At 43.9% G+C, this 24162-nt stretch overlaps 1 protein-coding gene across 1 annotated transcript; it reads right to left on the reverse strand.

Moving 5' to 3' along the window:
• Positions 1-8212: 8212 nt before the first annotated feature.
• LOC147886758 (uncharacterized) lies at positions 8213-9054 on the reverse strand. The gene is made up of 3 exons (XM_087395314.1): positions 8836-9054; positions 8435-8662; positions 8213-8341 (listed from the first exon to the last, which is right to left on the reverse strand). The coding sequence occupies exons 1-3, from the start codon at positions 9052-9054 to the stop codon at positions 8213-8215; spliced, it is 576 nt and encodes a 191-aa protein (XP_087251440.1).
• Positions 9055-24162: the final 15108 nt, after the last annotated feature.

The raw sequence follows: 24162 nt of genomic DNA on the forward strand, positions 1-24162 counted from the left end.
GTCGACCGAAGTCAACACTCTCTGACCGTAGTCATCTTTGTGGTTCTCTGGTTAACCATAGTTAACCCTCTTGGTAATATACCAAGTCTCCCCGACCGAAGGGTTTACTTGACCAGAGTCAAGTATCTTTGATCGTAGTCAATTCTCTTACCATTAAAAGATTTCTTTGACCATAATTAATATATATGAAAACTCTTTAATTATGATCAAATAAATGGTCAACTGTACTTTGACTTAGGATATTTACATGATGGTGACACAAGTATCTTCAACCGTAGTCAATTCTCTGACCATTAAAAGAACTCTTTGACCATAATTAATATATATGAAAACTCTTGAATTATGATCAAATAAATGAACAACTGTACTTTGACTTAGGATATTTACATGATGGCGACATCCCCTCGGCTTCTATTCACTTGACCTCGATTGAAAAGCTTCCTTGTAAACATCCAGAAGCTGTGGATGATCGGACAACATGTCTTCATCCATCCACTTGGCATCTAATGCCGTATAATTCTTGAATTTTACAAGATACTTATAAAACTCCTTGCCCTGAGGGCCTTTGCGTACAGTATGGTACACAATCTGCTCTGACTGAAGGACCTCTTTCAACTCATCCAATTCTGGTGGATCCTCTGATACGGGCTCTCTAGGCTCTGGCCCCTGGAATTTCTTTAGAAGACTCACATGGAATGCATTGTGAATCCTCCAATGCTCTGGCAATGTTAGCCTGTATGCAACCTCAGTTATTCTTTCTCTAACCCTAAAAGGGCCATAGTACCTGGGAGATAACTTTGCATACACTTTCTGTTTGCCTTTAAAATTTACGGAGCCTAGCTTTCTCGAACTTCAAAGGTACCTAATCCCCTTCCTTGAGATCTAGCTGTCTTCTATGCTTGTCTGCGGCTCTTTTATGCTTCTCTTAAGACCTTTCAATTGCTGTCCGGACTTGGCTGTAAGCTGTCTGGAGGTCTCTCACAAACTGATTAGCTGTAAATATTTCATCCTTGGTCCTCAGGATAGGTGGCAGAATCACCTTCCCATAAATGACCTCAAAGGGGGCTTTCCCTGTAGAGCTGTGTACTGTATTATTGTAAGCAAATTCTACCAATGGTAGGTACTTTTCCCAGTCTGAACCTTAGTCACCCACGTAGCATTTCAGCATATCCAATACTGTAGAATTTGCTACTTCACTTTGACCATCTGTTTGGGGATGAAGGAAGAAGAAAAATTTAGATTCGTCCCCATGTTATCAAATAAAGCTCTCCAGAATAGACTGGTCATTCTGGGATCTCGATCACTGACAATGGACTTAGGCATACCATGGTGCTTAAAGATCTGTGCCATGAAAAGCTTAGCCATATGATCTGCCTTTATGGTTTTACGAACCGGAATGAAATGAGCTTGCTTGCTGAATCTATCAATGATAGTTCAAATCCCATCATTCCCTGACTTTGATCTTGGCAAATAAAAAATGAAGTCCATTGTAATACTTTCCCATGGTGCCTGAGGCACCGGAAGAGGCATAAGAAGGCCAGGTGCCTTCCGTCTATCATATTTTACTTTTTGACACATAAGGCATTCAATAACAAACTGATGTATATCTTTCCGCATCCCTGGCCAAAAGAAATACCTCTTTAGTGCTAGAGTTGTTGCTGTAATTCCTCTATGTCTAGCATAGGGAGGTGCATGGCATTCCTCCAAAATCTTTTTCCTCATCTCCTGGGTGATGCATAGGCAGTCATCTTTCATTAGATACCCGTCTTTCAGGGAATAGTGACTGGTGGACTGCCCCTCTTGCATTTGCTGTAAAATCTCGCCAAAATCTGCATCATTGGCATATTGCTCCCTCATGCCTTCCAGATCCTGATGATAAGCAATAGTCACATTATTGACCTGGGGTCTTCGGGACAAGGCATCTGCCACTCTGTTCCGAATTCCTGGGGTATGGACAATCTGAAAATGATACATTGACAGCATATTTGCCCATTTCATATGCTTTTGGGAAAGTTTTGTCTGAGTTAGAAAATATCTTAGACTTTGGTGATCTGTTTTAATAGTAAAATCTGCACCCAAAAGATAGTGCTTCCATGTATGGATGGAATGGATTATAGCCAATAACTCTCTCATAGATTCCCAGATATCTCTCTGCATCCCGGAGTCTCTTGCTCTCATAAGCCACTACATGACCATTCTGATGCAATGCAGCCCCAACACATTCCCCACAAGCATCACAATCCACATCAAATGGTTGATACAAATTTGGAACGATTAAGATTGGCTCTGTAGTCAGCCTCTCCTTGAGTGTGGTGAAGGTTGTCTTTTGAGGAATTCCCCACCTGAAAGCTGCATTTTTCTTAGTAAGATCGTGGAGTGGAGCGGCTATATCCGCAAAATGCCTGATAAATCTTATGTAGCAAGAACACAGGCCTAGGAAACTTCGAACTTCATGCACAGTTTTCAGCTCTGGCCATTCCTGCACGGATCTTTGCTGGATCCATCTGTATCCCATTCTATATGCCCCAGGTAATGGATCTCTTCCAAGAAGAATTCACTTTTCTTGCTGTTTGCATAGAGCTGATGATTTCTCAGCTCTTGAAACACTATAGCAAGATGTTCCTTGGGCTCTTCTTCGGACTTAGAAAAGACAATCATGTCATCGAAGAAGGTACAAGTGAATTGTCTGTAGGGTCGGAAGATACGATCCATCATCCTATTGAAAGTAGCTGGGGCATTTGTCAATCCAAAAGGCATCACTAAGTATTCATACAACCCGAATGTAGTGCAAAAAGCTGTCTTATGCACATCTTGCGGTTATATCCTAACTTGATGACAGCCACTCTTCAAGTCTATCCTGCTGAAAACTGAAGCTCCATTTAACTGATCCAGCACATCGCGGAATAGGGAATCTATTCTTGATGGTCATTTTGTTCAGTGCACGGTAATCGACGCACATACGGAATGAGCCATCTTTCTTCTGTACTAGCAGTACAGGGGAACAAAAAGGAGAAGAACTGGGCTGAATCAACCCCTTGGACAACAAGTCCTGCACCTAAGTCATAATCTCTTCTCGCTGAGTTGCACTAACTCTGTATGGGGGCCTATGGGGTGGCTCGCTACCAGGAATAAGTTCTATGCCATGATCTTCAGGTCTCTCAGGGGGTAACTCCCCTAGAAAAGTGTCAGAAAAGCAATCTTTAAAATTTTCAAGAAACTGAAATTTATTCTAATTTGCCTCACTCATTTCGGCATGCATTTCCACATCTCTCTCTTTTACAAAAATCATGTAAGCTGAAACTGCAGACTTTATTTCTTTTCCAACAGAACTGTTTGATACAATGGCAATAGTTTCCCCTCTATTCCTAGCAACCACACGATATACTTTGCCTCTATGTACAAACTCCAGCACTCTTTCAGGAAGAGTTGACTTCACTACCTTGCGATGAAACCAAGGCATATCCGAGACTACATCATGATGTTTCAGTGAGGTTGAAGAAGTCTTCCTGATCCACATAACTCTATACATGAAGACGCAGCTTCCCTATCAAGGGAGTGACTTGCACAGGGTTCCCACAAAACATCTGATCGGCATCCAAAGCCCTGCCCAACTCCTCCATCTTTATTCCCAGTCTCGGGGCTAGGTCCTCTGATATGAAATTATCAGTAGCCCCTGGATCAAATAAAATCAGCGCTTGGGGTCTCTGATTTTGCCCCATGATAGCAACAATTCTCGTTCTTCTGGGTTTGAAACATGACCCAGTATGTCAGGAATTCCTCCTGCCATTGACTTTTGCGGTCCCCGTGGCTTCTTTGCCTCTTTTCCCTTTGAAGTTGAAGGCTTTTTTGGGCACTGGGCAGCCATATGCCCCTCTTTACTGCACCTGAAGCATTTACCCTCTTTCCTGAAAGTTTCAATCTGTTCAGGGGTAAACTGTGTTCTTCCCTTATATGACTTTGAAAATTGAGTATCCCTCGGCTTCTGAGGCCGAAACCCTCTCTTTTCAACCTTGGGATACTCTTTCTTTTCTGATTTTTAAAAAACAGTTTTCTTTCTTTCAGCACGTCCTGCATGCAAGGATAGTACTGTGGATGGATCTTGTAATGGCACAAGACTAGCTACTGAAGCTGAATGCATAAGGTCTTGAATGTTCTTTGCCCCCAAAGCATTCACTACTGCCTGGATTCTTGGACTGAGACCTGCTCTATACTTTCTCACTTGGGTTCTTTTGGAGATGTTTTTGAAAGGTGCAACTTGCAAATAGGCATCCCAAAACTTTTGGTTGTACACATCCACTGTATCTCCTGCATCCATATGCAAACTGTCCCAATCTTGAAGAACATGGTCTCTAAACTGTTTAGGCATAAACTGCTAGTAGAAGGCTTTCTTTAAGTCCTTCCACTTCTTTGGGGCTGACCCATTTGTGGTCTGTGCACTCCACCATGCACTAGCTGTTGTTGTCAAGTGCAAACTAACCATTCTTAACTTGGAGGATTCTGAAAACTTTTATGTACCAAATGCAGCATCAAACTGCCTGATGAACTGCAATGCTTTGTCTGTATGACCATATTGTCCATTATAGGTCATAAACTTGACAGATTTACCTCCCTCTTTGACAATCTCTGTCAGTACTGGCCTGTCAACTCAAGGCATATACCCACAAGGTTGCCAAGGCATCAACAACTATATTGCCCCTTTTCTGGCTGCTGCAAAAAGCACTGAGTATGCATTTGATTCCCTTTTCCGGAGCACAAAGGCATGCATCCCTTTACTTGTGCAATTTTCTGATTTTCCTCTGATTTCTGCTTTTTCTGACAGTAAATACTTTCTCAGATAGGTGAAAACTGCTAGCAGAAACAATCTCTGCAACTGTTTTGGTGAACAGTAACTAGATGAATAACCGGCTAGTTACTCTAACCAGACTAACTGGCTCTGATCTGGTTGGCTCTCAACTGGACCTCAACCATCTGTAGTCTAGTTAAGGAGCTATGGTTTGGTTAACTACAACTAAGGTTAGTTGGTCACACCTGGTTTGACTAACCAGTCTAGTTTGGTTAGACCAACTAATTGAACCTCTAACCAGGGTTAACTAAGCAGAGTTAGTCTAGCCACTAGTTTGCCGCCTCAGCAGTCGAGCTGGTAGTCCAAGTCAGCTGCCATGTGTCCTGCCATGTCATCACCCTGCATGTGTTGCCACATCAGCATTAGCTCCCACTGCCACGTCAGCATCCACACGTGTCTGCCACGTCATCTACTCTGCTGGCTACCACGTTAGCTCACACGTGTGGCCGTCACCTGTGCCACGTGCCTGTTGACTGCCTCTGCCACGTGTGCGCCACGTCACTATCTGTGCCACGTCATCCACTGAGCTGTCTGCCAGCATGGACTGCCACGTCATTAAGCCTAAGGTTCCCAACCTTGGCTGACTTGGTCGGCATCATGCATCGCCGGAGCCTTCTATGTGCAGCGCAGACAATCGACGACGAAAAAGAAAGAAAAAAATTTCTTGGGTCACGTTTGTCGTCGCACCATCGCGTCAGCGTGCCTGTGTAGAGTGCCACACTTGCGCCCGATCGTTGCTCTGTGCCTTCACAAGGGCATCGAAGATTTCCGTGAACTCCTTTGGGCATACCATCCAGTGACCTCCCTGATACCCCTTCGCCATTCGACGGAGATATTTTTCCCAAAGTGTTGCATTCTTGTGAGCACATTCCCTTTGCTATTGAGTTGCAAATCCCCGTGCGTAAAAGATAGTACCGGGCAGAGTAACTCCTTGCTAGTCTTTGGATATTCGAGCACGACGTACGTCTCAGGCTTCCAACTGTGCATTCTTATCCCGTCATATTTGAAACTCCAAGCATACTATTTACCATCTCTTGAGCCAATGCCATCCTCCCTTCATGAATTAACGTCGAATCCTTTTACTCTCTTGCTGGGTCGTCACAACCTTTAAGCTTTAGATCGTCACCCCCCATACTTGCAACAATTAATTAAAGCGCACCACCATGGCACCCATTAATTGTTAGCGCTTTGCATCCAAATAATACGCTGTGGACTAATTCTAGTCACGGTGGGCGTCCCCACTGAACACATGTGCACACATAACAAATATAAAAAAATATATTTATGCTCTGGTTGACCGAAGTCAACGCTCTTGATCATAATTAAGGAGCTTTGACCAAGGGTTGAGGCGCCTTAATTATAATCAAGTCTCTCCAACTGAAGTTGGCACAACTCTCCAGCTGAAGTTGGCACAACTCTCCAACTGAAGTTGGCACATCTTGGTTAACCGTAGTTAACCCTCTTGGCGCATGCCAAGTCTCGTCGACCGAAGTCAACACTCTCTGACCGTAGTCAGCTCTGTGGTTCTCTGGTTAACCGTAGTTGACCCTCTTGGTAATATACCAAGTCTCCTCGACCGAAGTCAGGTTTACTTGACCAGAGTCAAGTATCTTTGACCGTAGTCAATTCTCTGACCATTAAAAGAACTCTTTGACCATAATTAATATATATGAAAACTCTTTAATTATGATCAAATAAATGGTCAACTGTACTTTGACTTAGGATATTTACATGATGGTGACACGAGTATCTTTGACCGTAGTCATTCTCTGACCATTAAAAGAACTCTTTGACCATAATTAATATATATGAAAACTCTTTAATTATGATCAAATAAATGGTCAACTGTACTTTGACTTAGGATATTTACATGATGGTGACATAAAATGCTTGATTTTAAAGGCTACTACGTGACTGAAGGGGTGGTGCATCTGGTGTTACCAAAGATGGACCTATTTACCAGAATGGTGTGCCTATGTGGAACCAGACCTGGTGAAGGAAGAGCCACTGGATGAAAAACCAAGAAGTGACATCAACACCGCAATGATCCAAAGGGCTACAACATGGGAGCTATTTGAGGATCTTCATTGATGGGTTGGCATCAGGCCAAGATGTGTCGGTGAGTGAGAAGGGGTGTTGGAATAGGGCTGCTCACCTCCCCATTTGTTGTAAGCCCCCATATGAGGAGAGAAAAGGGGGGGGGGGTCCATAGGATGACATCACTGACACATGGACAGAATCCTGGCTGTCATGTGGGACCTTGCATGCTCACAACAAAACAACATAGGATGGGGCTGCCACATGGGCAGCAAACAGGCTGCCATGTGGGCAGCACAAAAGAAAGTGTACCTGGTAGATGGAACATCACCTGGAGGGAAGATTTATCTTGTCTATGCCACATGGCTATCCATGATTGGAGAGAGCCTGATAATGCAGGGAATAGAGACTAAAATAATTGTGCTGGCCCAGTGCTGATGTCAGCAGCAGTACGAACACCTGTGTTAGCATGTACAAAAGTATTTGTAGGAGGTTTGTGGGCTGGAAGAGGCCTGACAGAAGGCACAACGTTAGGGTAGCAGAAGTATACGGTTTGGGCAGCCTATGGGCCTCAAACAGACCCAAAACAGGTTGGGTATGGGCAGGCATGCCTAGGGCCAGTGGCAGCCTACCACATGCGAGGCAGGGCCAACCATGCCTCAACATATGGGCCCCCACCAGAGGGGAAGTCTACAGACCAGCAAGTCGGTAGAAGGGGCTGTTTGGGTCGGCCAAATTTCCCTTACCAAGTTCGTTTATGGGGGGCATCCAACCCCTATAGCCATAAGACTGTCTTGACAAGGACTTCTTCAAGAGAGAGGAGTTATCAAACAGCCACACCCCACCAAAGGAAAGTTTTCCAGGGCCACACCCCACCAAAGGCAAGCCAACATGCTATACTAAGGCTAGCCATTCCTTCTCTCTTCCCGAGGAAAACTCACCTGTTCTTCTGGGGGGACGCCTAGCACATATAAAGGGAGGGCGGGAGGCCTTGCAGCCCTACCTCTCCTCCCTATTTCACGGAGCTGCCCTCCTCCCTATTTCATGGAAATGCCCTTCCTTGGAGATGACTTTGCTGTGAGCCTTCTCACCAATTACATGGAATTCCTAACGTGTGTATAATACATTTTCTTTACAAGTCCATGAACGCAACCATTGAAAATTGCTACAGCCTGCATGACCACCTTCATCACATGGCGTTCTCCCTTGATGGATCCTTGTTGTAAATCACATGCTCCATGTTATAACTCACAGGCGGTGTTCAGTTCGCATACAGATAGGTACTTTCCAAACTATAATTCTTGCATACAAAACTGGACAAGAAAAAGCACCTCAAAGGGTAGTTGCTTGGCCCTTCCCACTTAAGAGTCTCTTTAAAAAAAGTTCCAATTTCTCTTTAGATGCTGCTGGAGCCCCTTCTTTGCTTAAGGTAAACCTCTGAGTCAGTGCAGTTTCAAGAACCTAATGCAGCAGAAGAGATTTCTATATTAGACAGGAAAACTCAATGATAATAAAACTATAAGCTTGCTATCAACTATAGGTACAAACAATCACCCAGATATTTTCCATCATGGACTGATCAAGTGTTTGCAATGCAGTTCTTGCGCTATTGCACTCCATGACCTTGGCAATGCCATCATCGTTATCAAGAGCCTTGACGGAGACCAAACCTGTAGTTCCTTGATTGCCAGTAGAATCCGTATCCGAAACTATATTTTGACTTGAATGCCTCATGAACAGTGAGTCTAACTGCTTGGTAGTTCCGTTGGTGTTAAAACCATTCTGTTTTGGTTGACTTCTTACATCTTGAAAGCCAAGACATTTTCTTGTTGCTACTAGTAGATGAGTTGAATAGTGCTCATGCATGTTTATGGTCACAACTGTACCTTAGACAATTGAACAGCAACCTGAAGCTATGTTGTCATCTCCAATTCTACAAACCGAGGTCTCTAAACATGAAGCGTAAAAGAATCCTTCCCTGTTTCCAAAGAGTTTACATTATCGGACGCAACTCTTGCAATTAAAGCTGCTTTCTCCTCGTTGAGATGGGGAGAGGTGTCATTCACCACAACCTCACCCTTTGCATTGGTGAGTCTTCTCAAAGCTTTTGCACTACCCAATGGGCTTGCTGAGCTGCTTAGAAAGGTGTCTACTTGCCTATCCTCAGGTGGCATGCAACGTTCAGCCCCTTCCACAACGCCAGTAAGTAACGTACGCTTTGTTGATTTGTCGTTACTATCATTATGTTAGACATTGGAAAATCCATTAATCTAGTGTTTAATTCCCTTTGAATGTTTCACTTTATTACTCCCAAGAGCATTGCTCGCTTCAAGGGGACTTGCTGTATCCTTAATCTCTACCTCCATATTTTGCACACCATAAACGTCTGGCACGACTTTAGGGAGGACAAAATTCATCCATCTCTCTTGTCTGGCACGACCTTAGGGAGGACAAAATTCATCCATCCCTCTTCCCAGTAAGACTCGGGAAAAGATGGCCTTACCATTTCAGGGGAACCAGCGTGATGGTGCTGTAAAATATTATTAGCAAAAAGGAGATGGTTCTGAAAAGGTGGACAAACAGACGCACTTTCGTGTTTCTGACGCTTGCTTTGTTCAGAAACCCGTGCAAGCTTTGCAATTGGAGATGGTGGAGTCATCACACCTTCCTTTGTGCAAATGATTGAAGAGCCTTTGCATTCTCTATAAAGTTTTAGATATCGGACATTTTTGGAAAATTTAGTAGCTTCTGTAAGCAGCTTTTGGCATTGGGGTGAGCTAGCAAGGTTGGCCGTAAGTAAAGTAGCATAGAAACAACAAAACTAGAGCCAGTCACTTTTAATGATCTAGATTGTGGATTGATCCTCCAAGAGAATTCCCACTCCAAACATCATTCTACAATAAGAGATTTTTGGCACAAGCAGAGAAATCTTTCTATCCTGCACCTATAAGGGAATTTGACGTCCATGCTAAGAGGAACGTTGAAAATTGGAATCTTTACCGGGCATAGTGCGGGAATGTTCTAAACTGTTTGCCAAAAGTAGAAGAGTCAGAGAACGGGTGTACTTGAGCTTCAAATGTTTCACAGCACACCCAATCAAATTAGAGATAGAGGAAGACCCGTGCAATAGCATGCTGCACACGAATGGAAACAACACCGTAAATGGAGGAGCTTTCCTTTCTTTTCCTTTTCACATAGTAGAAGGAAAGAGATGTGCGTATTCTAAAAGGACAGAATCTGCCCACGGCTACTTTACTTTCATGAATAACCTATTCATTTTAATCTACAGAGACAGACGCACTCGTGGCATTCTACCATTCCCTGAAGGAGGGAAGCCTGTTTGATTGGAATAAAAAGCCCAATGACTCTAATCTAGGAATTGTACAGCAGAATAGAAATTCGCCACACATTGTTTACCTTCCAAATCTCCAAGAAAAGAGTAAATGAAGGATGCAAAGAGGAACGAAAAATTGTAGGAAGGGGATACGAGTTCCCCTTTGATTTTAAGAGCACGGAATCTACCCGCAGCTACCTTGCAGAGAGACACTCGGCAGTGGCATTTTGCCATTTGTTAATGCTTCCTGAAGAGGAAAACTTATATGACCGGAAGAAAAACTCAATTTTTCAAACTCTTTCCACGATTTGTTTGCTTCATCTACTTATATGACCGGAAGAAAAACTCAATTTTTCAAACTCTTTCCACGATTTGTTTGCTTCATCTGTATAGAATGAGACATTACCATGATACTGGATGGTGAATTTATGTTTATTCTTACTTTGTCCTTTAGTGTGGCTCTCCCCTCCCCTCCCAAGTCCTATCATGGTCATACCACCTTGTTCTGGTCAAGGCCCAAATGGGCTAAGGTCAAGCAAGTTAGTAGGAGTTGCTTAGGATGAGTTGTTGTGAGAGGTGCGTAATGTGACAAAATTTTATAAGATGTGCTTAGTAATGTTGTCATTTTTTAAATGGGTTTCACGAATTCTAGGACCTGCCTTAGCTTCTTCAGCCTCTATCTCTACCTCAACCTCAACTCCCGCTACAGTGTCAGTTTCGTTTTCAACTCCTCAGCTCCCTCTATCTCTATCTCTACTTCGACTTCAGCCCCTGCCAGCTCTAGTTCTAGTCTCAGCTCCCTCTACATCTATGATCAGTGACACACTCATGCCCATGGCGCCGGTTGTTGTTCCCTTCCCCTCTTCTCCTGTTATAGCTCTCGCACAGCTTATGACCCCTACTTCGGAGGTGTCATATACTGTGCTGCATTACGCTTCACTCTCTCCTCTCCCTCTCAGTCAGCCCACTCTCCCACACCCCGTTGGGATTGCCTCATCCATTCCACTGTCATCTTCGTTTCTCACTCAGTCACCGTCCAGTTTCCTCCCACTCTTTCATGCCACAGTCACCACAGTTTCAACATGGACATGGGTGGGTTGATACACTAGAGGCCCGTGAGACCTTGCTCACGAAGATACATAGTTTCCGTGAGCGTGAGATGGAGCTGACTCGCTTCGCACATTAGCAAGTCCACTTCAACCAGGAGCAGAGAGCCGCATCATACAGAAGTATGCTAGGGAGGCAGGTCTTATTCAGGGACTCAGACATGATATCATGCAGCTCCGACAGGAGGTCACAACCATACACACTGTCCTAGGGAGTACCCCGGTGGTCGAGGCACAAATTACGAGCATGCAATCTGCTATTAAGGAGACTTCCAGATGGGTTGACGTGGCCAAACGGGAACCCGCAAGGGTAACCGTTTCGACTACCCTCATGGAGCAGCAGCAGAGAGCCAGTAAGGCTCTCAACATCAGAGTACGCGGGATCCCACGCATTGAGGCTACACCGATGGTAGATACGAGTGCATTTGTGGCCGATACCTTGGGTGTGGCTGAACACAGGATAGAGAGGGCATGGCAGCTGGGGAGAGATCCCAGCCGAGAGCAACCCCTGATCATACAGCTCCATGACACTCAAGCACGAGTTTTAGCTCTACGACGCAGGTCAATCCTTCGAGATCAGCCAGCAATCTCTATGGATGAGGACCTCACACCTCTATAGGTTGAGGAGAGGCACCCTTTGCTGCAGTAGCGGGATCAAGCTCAGAAGGAGGGGAAGTGGGCAGTGGTACGAGAGGGACGACTTCTTACAGGCCCCCGTAGGGCACCTGCCCCCTCCCCTACATAGGGACGCGGGGTCTATGAGAATCAAATATCCGAGACCCTGTCTTGCACCATTTGGTACTATAATGGTACCTTATGGTCAGAACCAGGGAACTTCTCAGAATCCTATACACACCACGACATAGTCGTCTATATAGAGACACATTAGAGTCCAGAGTGCCCTCCTTCAATAGTCATCGGATATACATGGGAGTCTGCCTACAAAGATGAGACAAGGGGTACAGGACGAGTTCGAGGTTTAGGTGGAGTTGCAGTCCTTTTTAGATCCACACTTCGGGGGATCATTTCAGTAGAGCAGAGAGATACACATTCCAGATTTCTTTGGATCCGGATATGACACATGGACAGCTGAGATCTATTTGTCGCAATTTGCTACTTCTCCTCGGAGACCTCCCACTTTGCCAGAGATATTCGAGGTGATGATGAGACATCCCCATTTGTTGCCCTTTATCAGTCCATCATTGACTTTTCTAGCCGCGGAGAAGTCCTTCTAGTGGGGGACTTCAACATGAGGACAAGGGCCCATCAGGTACCACTTCTTGACTTCATAGATGATTCCACTCTACTGCCAGATGTTGACCTTGAAGAGGCAAGTATGCTACGGGTTTCGGCTGATAGGCGAGGTCCATTCTCATCTTATGGGGAGGCCCTATTAGACCTCGATAGGATACATGATCTCATTATCTATAATGGTATTGATAGATGACCTGCTTCAGGTGATTTCACATGATTTCCACATGGGGGGGGCTCCAGTGTTGTTGATTACATCATGGGATCCCCTGTCTTCACATCTCACATTATTGACTTCACTGTAGTACCTCTCCCCCCAGGGGATGATCATACATAGCTTTTCTTTCGCATCTCCACCTCCCTTCACAGAGCACCTTCCACCCCACTCAGTGCTTACTCCACCTACCATGATATACGCTTTGATCGGGATCACTCACCTTCTTACTCTGGCCGTCTATACATACTTCTTGCTTATATTGACTTCATACCCCTTTTAGAGGATCGTGCTGCCCTTGTCACCCACTCACTACATGAGGCTGCCATTCACGCTTTTCCCCACACCACCCGCTCCACCCGCCCACCACCCCTTGGAACTGTACCCTATAATCGTTGGTACAATGATGAGTGTAAGGCCTTACGCCGTCAACTCAGATTCGAAACCAAAAACAGTCTTCCAAGTGCACCAGATATGCTACGTGAATACCGTAGATTGGTACGAAGGAAGAAACTAGACTTCGTTCGTCGGAACGAGGAGGAGCTACTAAACATTTTGTTTAGTAACAACTCTAAGGACTTCTGCCAAAGATTTCTAGAAGGACTGTCCCCTCCGCCACTCACTGATACCCAGATTTGGTTTGATTATGCACGCACACTTTATGACATCCCAAATCAGCCAGCAGTCCCTAACCTCTCACACATGCCTTGTCCCACATCCTACACCCTCTTCACTAGAGGAGGGTAAAGGACGCCGTAATGAAACTTCATAATGGTCGAGCGAAGGATCATGAGGGCCTATGCACTGAGTTCATTGCATATGGGATTAACCTCCTAGCCCCGATCTTAGCAAAGCTTTTTAATGAAGTGGTTTGTTTGGGATTTCCACACACTTGGACCATTAACACTATCTCACCCATCCACAAGGCAGGGGATCCCATGAGCTCGGAGAACTACAAGACCATTATGATTGGACATGTCATGTCCAAGATTTATGCATCAGTACTTGACTCCGAGGTTAGCAGACTTGCAGAGTGTCGAGGACTTAGAGCAGCAGGACAGACCAGATTTCGGCGTGATCATGGAACCATGGACCACATTCTCACGCTCAGATGTATCATTGAGGAGGCGAGGTTACGAAAGCAGAGGGTTTATTGTTGCTTTGTGGATTTTCGCAAGGCATTTGACACGGTCTCGAGAGCCCACCTCATACGGCACCTACAGGACGGGTTATGACCAGGACATCATTTGGGCTATGATGGCACTTTACGAGAGAGTTTTTGGCAGAGTTCGTCGGGCAGGATCCGAGTGGACAGATAAGATCATGAGTACCATCAGGGTCAAACAAGGGTGTCCTTTGTCGCCTACCTTGTTTGGCCTCTACATTGACGAGCTTGAGATAGTGATGCAGACATAGGGGGGTGTAGGTTGCTCTCGTGCGAGCACGCTGATCTAAATTTTGCTCTATGTAGATGACGTGGTTCTCTTGTCTTCCTCAATAGAGGGGCTTCAGAGACACCTAGATGCACTATAGTCCTTTTGTGAGTCTCATGATTTGAAGGTCAACCTGGGTAAAACCAAGGTCATGATCTTCAATACATCTCGAGCCATCATGCATTAGGAGTAGTTCACATTTGCAGGGTCATCCGTTGAGATAGTTTCATCATACACTTATCTTGGGGTTATCTTCTCCAGACCGACTTCACTATGAGACCCGCGATGCAGGCACACTTGAGTAGAGGGTATGCCTCATTGGCAAGTCTAGAGAGGTAGTGCTTCCGCTCGCACTTTTAGGATCAATGCACCAAGGGGTTGCTTTTTGACCCCTTGGCTCGCCCAGCGGGGATGTACGGCAGCCCTTGTTGGGGGCCAAACTTGTTGGATACAGAGTGGGCCCGTGTGGAGTGGCTACAGGTTCTCATGCTATCATGGATGATTCGTGGTAAGTCATCCTCACCAGATCATTCAAGCTGAGTTTGGGTCACCCCCTTTACAACTAGATGCTGCATTTCAGGTCATCACAAATCTGTACCAAGTTAGGGAATATGGGGATTATACCTTGGTGCGTAGCAAGCTACCATGGATAGCTCTATCCTCTTCTATGGCACTTGCAGCAGGAGGAGATCAAAGGTGCTGGTATGCACATACAGAGAGATGGTTTGAGCAACTGGGGCTCCACATGGATGGACTACCCCCCTTCCATTATAGCATGGATGCTCCATTTTCTCCCCTCTTATCACATGAGGCCAACTAGGTTATCCGTGAGGATCTACTACAACTACACTTTTCAGACCTGGTTGGGACCGAGTGAACTCCCAGTGAATTATAAAGCATAGTGACTTTGGCATTATTTTTGCAGAAAGATGTTAAGATGTATGTCTTAGGGCTAACCAGGTGACAAAATATGAAGAGGGGAGAGGAGAAGAGTGGAGATGAGGAGAGAGGGCATAGCTAGAGAGCACACCACAAATGACTAACTGTACACTAGATTTAGTTGAAAATGTAGAATATATACAAACCCATTTAGGGCTAGGGTTAGGGCATCTAATCCTTTATAGCACTCTATTGGTTAGTGCTATGCACATATGATCACATGATGTTGAGCGTGGTCTCTCAACACCTCTGTCAAGATCAACATCATGAAGTAGGTTTTCCCTCAAGATGATGATTCTTGGGAATCAAAGAAGGACTGAGCATTACATTCCATCACACCCCTTTAATGGGAATGTCCTTCCTCTCCTTCAAACCAAGAGCTTGTCGGTGTTTCTCGAAAAGCTCTTGACCGAGTGGTTTGGTAAAGATGTCTCGTCTTTGCTATCACAATGCTGTAGTGTGATGTCACCAAGTAACACTCTTTCTCCGATGAAGTGCTCTCTGACATCAACGTGCCTTGTCCTAGAGTGATATACTAGATTCTTCCAATGCTTGAGCCTTATCACAGTATATTGTTGTTGGCTTTGATTCATCAAAGTAATATGTTTCTGACGATAGTCTTCTGAGCCATATAGCCTCACATCTACAAGAGTTCCCTATATTCTGCTTTAGTCGAAGACAAAGAAACAGTTGGTTGTTTATTTGACAACCATGATATAGCACCTTGACCAAGGAAAAATGCATATCCCTGTGTCGATCTCCTAGTCTCATGATCTCTGGCATAGTCACTGTCACAGTATCCATGCAACCTTGGATGACTTCCTCTATATTCTATCCCAAACTATCTTGTACCTCTGATGTATCTCAAGACTCTTTTGGTTGCATTCTAGTGAGACTATTTCGTATTTGATATAAACTGTGCTAGTGAGCTTACTGCATAACAAATATCTAGCCATGTGATAGTCAGATATATAAGAGACCCGATGAGCTACCTATAGTACTTGTCATTGACTATGGGCTTTTCTAAATCTTTTGTAAGTTTCAAACTCTATTCCATGCGAGTAGCTGCAATCTTGCAATCTACCGCATGAAACTTCTTCAGGAGACTGTCAACATATTTCAGCTAACTCATGAAGGGGCTGTCTGAATCTCTCCAAAACTTAATTCCAAGACAATAGTGCATAAGTCCAAGATCTTTCATGTCGAACTCTGCAAATAAGTCTTGTTTCAATTTCTTGATGAAGCTATTCTTGCTTCTGATCACAATCATATCATCTACGTACAAAAGTGCAATAGTAATGTCTTCCCCTTGAACTTTGTAGTAGAGAGTATGGTTTGCATTGGGCTTCATGATCCCAGATCAGCAATATACTTGTTGATTCTACTATACCAACTTTTGGGTGCTTGCTCTAAGCCATAGAGACTTTTCTTGAGATGGCAAACCTGATTCTCTTGTCCTGGTTCAACATAACTTGCTGGTTGTTGCATGTAGACTTCCTCATCTAGGTAACCATTGAGAAATACATTCTTGACATCGAGTTGGTACACATTCCATCTATTGAGTGTCGCTAGGATATCAAGAACCGTATGGAGTCCATCTTTGCTGCTGGAGCATAAGTCTCATCATAGTCTTGACCATATCAAGAACCGTATAGACTCCATCTTTGCTGATGGAGCATAAGTCTCATCATAGTCTTGATCATATTGCTGTGCAAAACCTTTTGCAACTAGTCTAGCTTTGTATCTTTTGATGCTTCCATCTAGATTGATCTTCACATTGTATACTCATTTGTTAGCTATGGCCTTCTTTCCTGGTGGAAGGTCGCATAATTCCCAAGTGTTGTCCTTATACAAAGCTTCCATTTCTTTATTCATAGTAGTTTGCCATTCTGGCTTGTCAACTACGTCTTCGAAGTACACTGGCTCTTCTGTAGCCATGATGGTAGTCATAAGAGCATAGTTGGTGGTTTCAACCTGAATTGCTTTTTCTTTCTGAGCATATGTCAATCTGGCTGGAGGTCTACTTTCCCTAGTAGACCATCGTAGTTGCTGTGGTTCTTCTCGGGGTGCTTCTGGCAATTCTTGCTCTTCTTCATCAACCTCTTCTATAGATGACTGTGTAATCGGTGTGTCTATCTCCTATGTATTTGAGGTTCTCCATTCTGATTCCTAATCAAAGATTACATCTCTTGAGATAATGACCTTTCAATTGATGGGATCATATAGCTTGTATGCTTTTCTTTCTTCACTGTAGCCAACCATGATGCATTTATGTGACTTCACATCCAATTTTTTGCAATGATCATCATGTATGTGGGCATATGCTATGCAATCAAATATGCGGAGATGCCCAATGAGTGGTTTGTGTCTAGTGAATGCTTCATAAGGTGTCATACCCTGAATTGGTTTGGTAGGAAGCCGATTAAGCAATAGTTTGCAGCAGTAGTGGCTATTGCTTTTGCCCAATATTGATTCAGAAGATGCTTCTCATTGAGCATTGCTCTAGCACTGTTTGCAAAAGTACCATTCTTCCTTTCAGCTCTTGCATTCTGTTGAGGAGTATCTACACAAGTGAATTGTCTTCGAATGCTGTGACTTCTACAAAAGTTCATGAATGCTGAAGACATGTATTCACCTCCTCTGTCTAATCTCATATCTTTGATCTTTCTGCCTATCTGGTTTTCTACCATGGCTTTGAATTCTTGAAATTTGGAAAAGACTTCAGGTTTCTATTCAAGTAGTAAAGTGAACCATTGATGTTGCATGTCCTGGGCATAACCCCATACATCTATATGTATCAAATCAAGAATACCTATTACTCGAGAGGTACTTCTACCAAAGTTGGCTCGCTTTTTTTTGCCGAAGCAGCATGCATCACAAACTTTCCAAGAAATTGTAGCTTTGGAATCCCAATTGCCATATTCTAATTTTTGAGCTCTATCAAGCTTTGAAATTGACATGTCCATATCTCTTATGCCATTTTGCGGATAGTGGCATCTGTTGCGGTTGAGCTGACATGGCATGCAAATCTGGTACTAAAGCTATCATTTTGAATAAGCGCCCTTCCTTGAATGCTTTTCCTACTAGTTGATATCCTTTGGATTTTTCTATGATAGTGTATTCATCTCCATCAAAGATGACTTCATAGTTGTGTTCCATCATTTGACCTACTGATTAGAGATTTTTGCTGAGCTTCGAAACATAGAGTACATCTTTCACCAATCCTTTCGTACCATTGAAGGATGACATTCTTTTGATCTTGTAATGGTTTCATCGTTGTGAACCATTCATAATGCTTTGTCATATGAAATGATGCACCACTGTTGATGTACCAAGGATCTTGATCTGCTTGGTCGACTTGATAGCTAAAATCCTCTTTTGAATTACAATCTATGTCAGGATACAATTACAATCTATGTCAGGATACAGTGTATCAGTCTTTAGCATTTCCTCGCTTGCAAGGAACATGTTTTCAAGTCCATTTGCACAATGATTGTGACCAGAATGTCCACCTCAATGATTTCCTCTGCCACCAAAATTCCCTCGATTGCTGTTGGATTGACCACCTTCTCGTACTACTTCTTGCGAAAATCTCTTTCATAGTGTCCAAACTTATGATAGTAGTTGCACTAAATGTTTGACACGTTGGTGGATGCATTCCCTCGTCCTTGGAATTTTCCTTGGTTGGAATGATTTCCTCTTTGTTGCTGATGCTGATGTTGTTGAGGATGATGTTGATGCTGATTCTGACTTTGATGCTGATTTTGTTGCTGATGATGACCACTTCACTAGAAAGATCTACCTCTACCTCTGCCTCTACCTCTTCTTCTATTTGAAGCTGTGAATGCTTGATCATTGGAATGACCTTTGCATGTGTGAATGGCTTGAATCCTGAGTTCTTCACCAAGTAAAACTGACTGAAGTTCTTCCATTGTCGGAATTTTCCATTGGATGGCAATACTCTGGACTAGATTCTCATATCCCTCTCCTAGTCCATGCAGGATGATTTGAACCATTTCTATGAGATTCATAGTCTCTCCTACTGCTACTGCTGCGAGTTAATTGTTGTAATCTTTGATTCTAAGTACGTAAGCATGATCAGTTTCATTTTGATGTTGTGAAAACTCTAGTTGATTTGGTTTCTCAATGTGAGAATCTTGGAAGTGTTCTTGGACTTGTAGAGAGCTGCGAACATATCCCATGCTTCTTTTGATGTCTTGACAATGTTGAGTTGTCCTAGCATGACATCTTGCACATTCTGCTTGATCAGATTATATGTATACTTGTGTTTCTTGTCCCATTCTGCCTGTGCTCGAGCAATGGCAGGATCTACTACAAGTGTGAAAACTATTTGTGTAGCTGGAGATCCCGCCTATTGGTGTTGTGACAACAAGTGGAGTAGAGCTACTACTGGCTGGATCATTCAATGGTCTAGGTGTAGAACCATCGACATAATCCCATTTGTCTTGAAGTACAAGAATGGTCTCCATTCGACATTTCCATGTGCCATAATGGGAGTTGTCTAGGTCTAGGTGTAGAACCATTGACATACTTCCATTTGTCCTAAAGTACAAGAATGGTCTCCATTCGGTATTTCCATGTGCCATAATTGGAGTTGTCTAGGTCTAGGTGTAGAACCATCGACATACTCCCATTTGTCTTGAAGTACAAGAATGGTCTCCATTCAATATTTCCATGTGCCGTAATTGGAGTTGTCTAACTTAGCAGATGCCTCTAGATTGAGGTTGCTTTTTTTTTTTTGGCAAAGAAAGGAACCTTCTATTAATGCTTGAAAAACTTCATATAAAACAATAACCCCAAAGGCGCTGAGTATGAAAAAAACCAAAAAAAGGCTAAAAGAAAAACTAGCCTGTTCCAGAGAAACCCATCTCACTGCTCTTTGGTACTGGAGCTAACAGCCAGGTCGGGAGACTATACGACTAGCGAATCCCTTGTAGAGTGAAAATGTAAAAAACTTCTGCCTTACAGAATCGAGCATGCCTTGTGACAGTTGCCTAGAGCCCGAGGTCCCACACTCCTAGGGGGAGCGAAGGGTGTAGATGATATCTTGCCAAATGATGACCAAGGTAGTCGAGGGTGGAACCGGATGCTCACCCATCACCAGACTATAGCAGCGAGCAACCCAAATGTTCCATGCAGTGATATTGGCTGCTACCTCCCAAACGTCCCTAGGAGAAGGAGGAGCCAGCCTATCAAGGGGGACAGCCTCATGGAGCTCTATCCTCTAAATTCTCTAACCCTATATCTAGTAAATTGGGGAGATCTCATCAATCTAGAACGTGTCCTCCCCAGGCCACCATCCCCCAAGTGTAGTCCCTCTAAAGACTTTGCATACGGGTCATAATCTTGAGGGTTCCCATCCAAATCCTCACTACACTACGACAACTCCAGAGGCAGTGTGGGATCATCTCTAGAAAACCAATAGAGCAGTAATGACACTGACCCTCCACCCGCATCTGCTCCAACCACAGGCCAATGGGCAATCCTCCGTGGGCAGCCAGCCACCAGAAGAAGTAAGATATCTTCCTCGACCACAAACTGAACCATAACCATGTCCAAAACGTGGAATAGACATCCTCGACACTCTCTGGGCCACCCAACGCAGAGCTCTCCCTTGAGGGGGTCCATGTTGAAAAATCCATCTAAAGCCTCCTACCAATCTGTGTGGTGTAGGAAAAGAAGGTCACCTCATCCACCTGCTTGGCAAGCATGCCTCTAGAGGGCCAGAACCACTCTCCTGGATCCCACTAGACTTCCCTCAAGGGCCTACCCTCCCAAAGCTAGAGGCTCCATCTAGGGGCATCATGCTTTGAGATACTAGGAGGGTCAATGTGCCACTCCTTCCCTAAGTGTCCAACCACTCTGATCATCTACTAGTGAATCTCATCCAGACTCCCATCCATCTTTGGACAGTGAGTCCCTGGAGTAGGCCTCTAGGTCCTACATGGAAAAACCCGGGTTGTGTGCTACCTCGCTGCATCATCATAATCAAGGGAACACCAATCTGAGAAAATCCGGGGGTGCCAACTCCATATGTAATATGTTACTACCCTCGTCCAAAATCTAGGGTATGGGGCGAGTGTCCTTCGATAAGCATCTGGCTAGAGCTCCCCACATAAAGTACAGAAACTCCTCTGACCCATCTATTTGAGAAACCCAATCTCCGCATAGTACCCTCTAGGAAGGACCACTCCACCCTATCGTAGGCCTTCTCAAAATCCAAGAGGAGGATGGCCAATGGTTGTGACTCTCCCACCAATCCACTGCCTCTGAGAATGTGAAGATGTTGTCCAGGATGCTATGCTCTTGGATGAACCCAGTCTGTGTGTCATGAAGAATGTCAGTAAGATGGGGCCGTAATCACAAATGCAAGACCTTGGCGAGGATCTTGTATGTGGTATCAAGCAAAATGATCGGTCTCCATTGTCGGATATCTGACCTATCTCCCCCTTTCGGGATCAAACAAATCCACCCCCTGCTCAGGGAGTGAGGGAGGGAGTCCGTGTCAAAAATCTCTTGGCAAGCTAGTCAGAAAGGGGTGGAGATGATCTCCCAGAAGTTCCAGAAGAAGGCTAGGGTCAAGCCATCCTCACCCTAGGACACTTATGGGTCAAGAGAGACTTGAGGGCTTCCTAGAGCTCCTTGTCCATGAAGGGCTCCTCCAGACTGCTTCACAGATCCTGTGAGACTACCATCGGAACGTGATCCCAAACTACCTCCCGGGCCATAAGACTAGCTAAAATCACTCTCTCTGTTTGAAAGAGCTAGAAAAACACATGATAGCCATCATCATCAAGCTGTCCCGTACTTATCAAGCTCTTTTTCAGATTTAGAAAGAGAGAGGGAGAGAGAGGGAGGGAGAGGGAGGGAGAGAGAGAGAGAGAGAGAGAGAGAGAGAGAGAGAGAGAGAGAGAGGGGGCAAATATGATTTTTGCTTTTTAGTGCTCCCTAAAAATCTTCAAAAAAGTGTCATCCCATACTTCCAATCAATACTTCAAAAAAGTGTCATCCCATACTTCAAAAAAGTGTCAGGAGGACACTTTTTTGAACATTTTTAGGGAGCACTAAAAAGCAAAAATCATATTTGCCATCTCTCTCTCTCTCTCTCTCTCTCTCTCTCTCTCTCTCTCTCTCTCTCTCTCTCTTTGTGTGCACCATTAGTCATTGTGGGCCAATAATATATCGACAAATGTTAAGAGTTTTTTTCGCTCACGAAGATTGGAGATATCAAACTTGGTGAGCATCTCAACACACTTCAATCTATTACCAAGTAGCTGGCTAACCTTGGAGTTTAGGTTGATGAGGATTCAAAAATTGTACTTTTGTCTAGTCTTTCTCTTGCTTATGATGATATTGTTAAGATCCTTCATATTAGCAATGATGTGAGTTTAAATGGAGTGATCTCCACATTGTTGGATGAAGAAAGAAGACAAAGTTCTTCCCTTTTTGAAAATCAAGGCCGTGCCTACCTTAGCAAGGGCAAGGGTCATTAATTCAAATGCAACTATTGTAGCAAGCCTGGCCAGAAGGAAGAGTTTTGCTACATGAAGAAGAATGTTAGCGCTCAAGTTAGGCTAACATGGAGCCGTGATTAAGTGTGGTCACCAAGTGCCGACCTTGGATGGAAGCAATGGAGTCTAGACTGAGCACTAATAATGTAGCGGAGGTGCAGAAGATTGCAGTGTTACCATCAATCCATAGATGCAGGTTGGCACACTGAGTGCATATCTATTTGGAAGGAGGTTTTTTTAGGTAGCATGATATGGTTGTAACATGCAAAGAAGAGAACAAGAAAGGAGTATGCCGAGTTCACTTCATTTGAGCTTGCTAGGATAGGGAGTGTTCACTACAGTTGTAATCATGATAGTTTGATTCAATATAAGTTGATGTTGATTGCGTCTTTGACTCTGTTGTCATTTGCAATCCATACTCTTCTAAGTGTTCTTAAATTGTGTATGAGACTTTGTACTCTCCCATCATCACATGATTCTCCTACAATAGCTAACCCCGACCTCTAAGTGTATATGTTGACATCTGTTTTGTGCCCAAGCACACCTACCTTAGGACTGGAAGAGAGCATCCTCATGGTACATGGCACTTTTTTGAGTTAGTCTGGGGTGAGGGGATTGAACCGTCAACATTTTGGTGCTCCTACTGAGGAAGGGTCAATTTAATTCTAAGTTGATGAGCTGTAGGGTAGAAGATTTAGAGAACCCAACTAGTAAGCTCAGTGTTGATGTAAAAAGGGTCAATGTTATCTAATGACCTAAATTAGTTGCTGGGAATCATGGGCTACTACAGGAAGTTTATTCAATTGACTCCAGACGAGTGGCATCCATTGGTGGTGTGCTTAAAAGGTCGGTGTGTGGAATGCAGAGAGTACTTGGATTACTACTCGGATACTTTTTGCCTTAACCAATGGCTAACACATGCTCAGAAAGACAAAGAAGATACGTGGCTAGACTCAAAAAGTATATGAGTCGAACGAATTTGATTACATCCGACTATGAGAAGTGGAGTGGTCTTAACCTACTTTTCCTCTTTTTGGGTTGCATCAATCTTCTTTTGTAACTCCTGCTTATCATTTTGTAATGCTTGAATCTGTGCTGAGTATAGTTTGTCTGCATTCCACTTTGTTGGTCATGAAAAGACACATGTATTCCCATGGCATATTCGACCTCTTTCAAGGATACCTTCCCCAACAAACTTGCTTCAGGAGGAGCTGGTATCTGTGCCTTGCTCTCTTGCATTACTGGTTTAGACAACGAAGTTAAACTGTTGTCAAACTGATCTTTGAGATTCGTTGCAACCATCTCTCCCTTATGTGTCTCCTACATATTTTTTAAGAGCTCACTACCCCCAATTGGTAAATTCCGTAAACTCAATGCCAAACTTTTCCCAAATATCATGCTATGAGCTTCTTCAGTAGTATATTTTGCCTTTTGCAATTGTTCCATTGCTTTCCACTTGTCCCAATCTTTGGA

Source organism: Dipteris shenzhenensis, chromosome 24 (genome assembly GCF_047967505.1).
Source record: "Dipteris shenzhenensis isolate YYH24624 ecotype China chromosome 24, Dip_SZ_1.0, whole genome shotgun sequence".
NCBI classification, from domain to species: Eukaryota; Viridiplantae; Streptophyta; class Polypodiopsida; order Gleicheniales; family Dipteridaceae; genus Dipteris; species Dipteris shenzhenensis.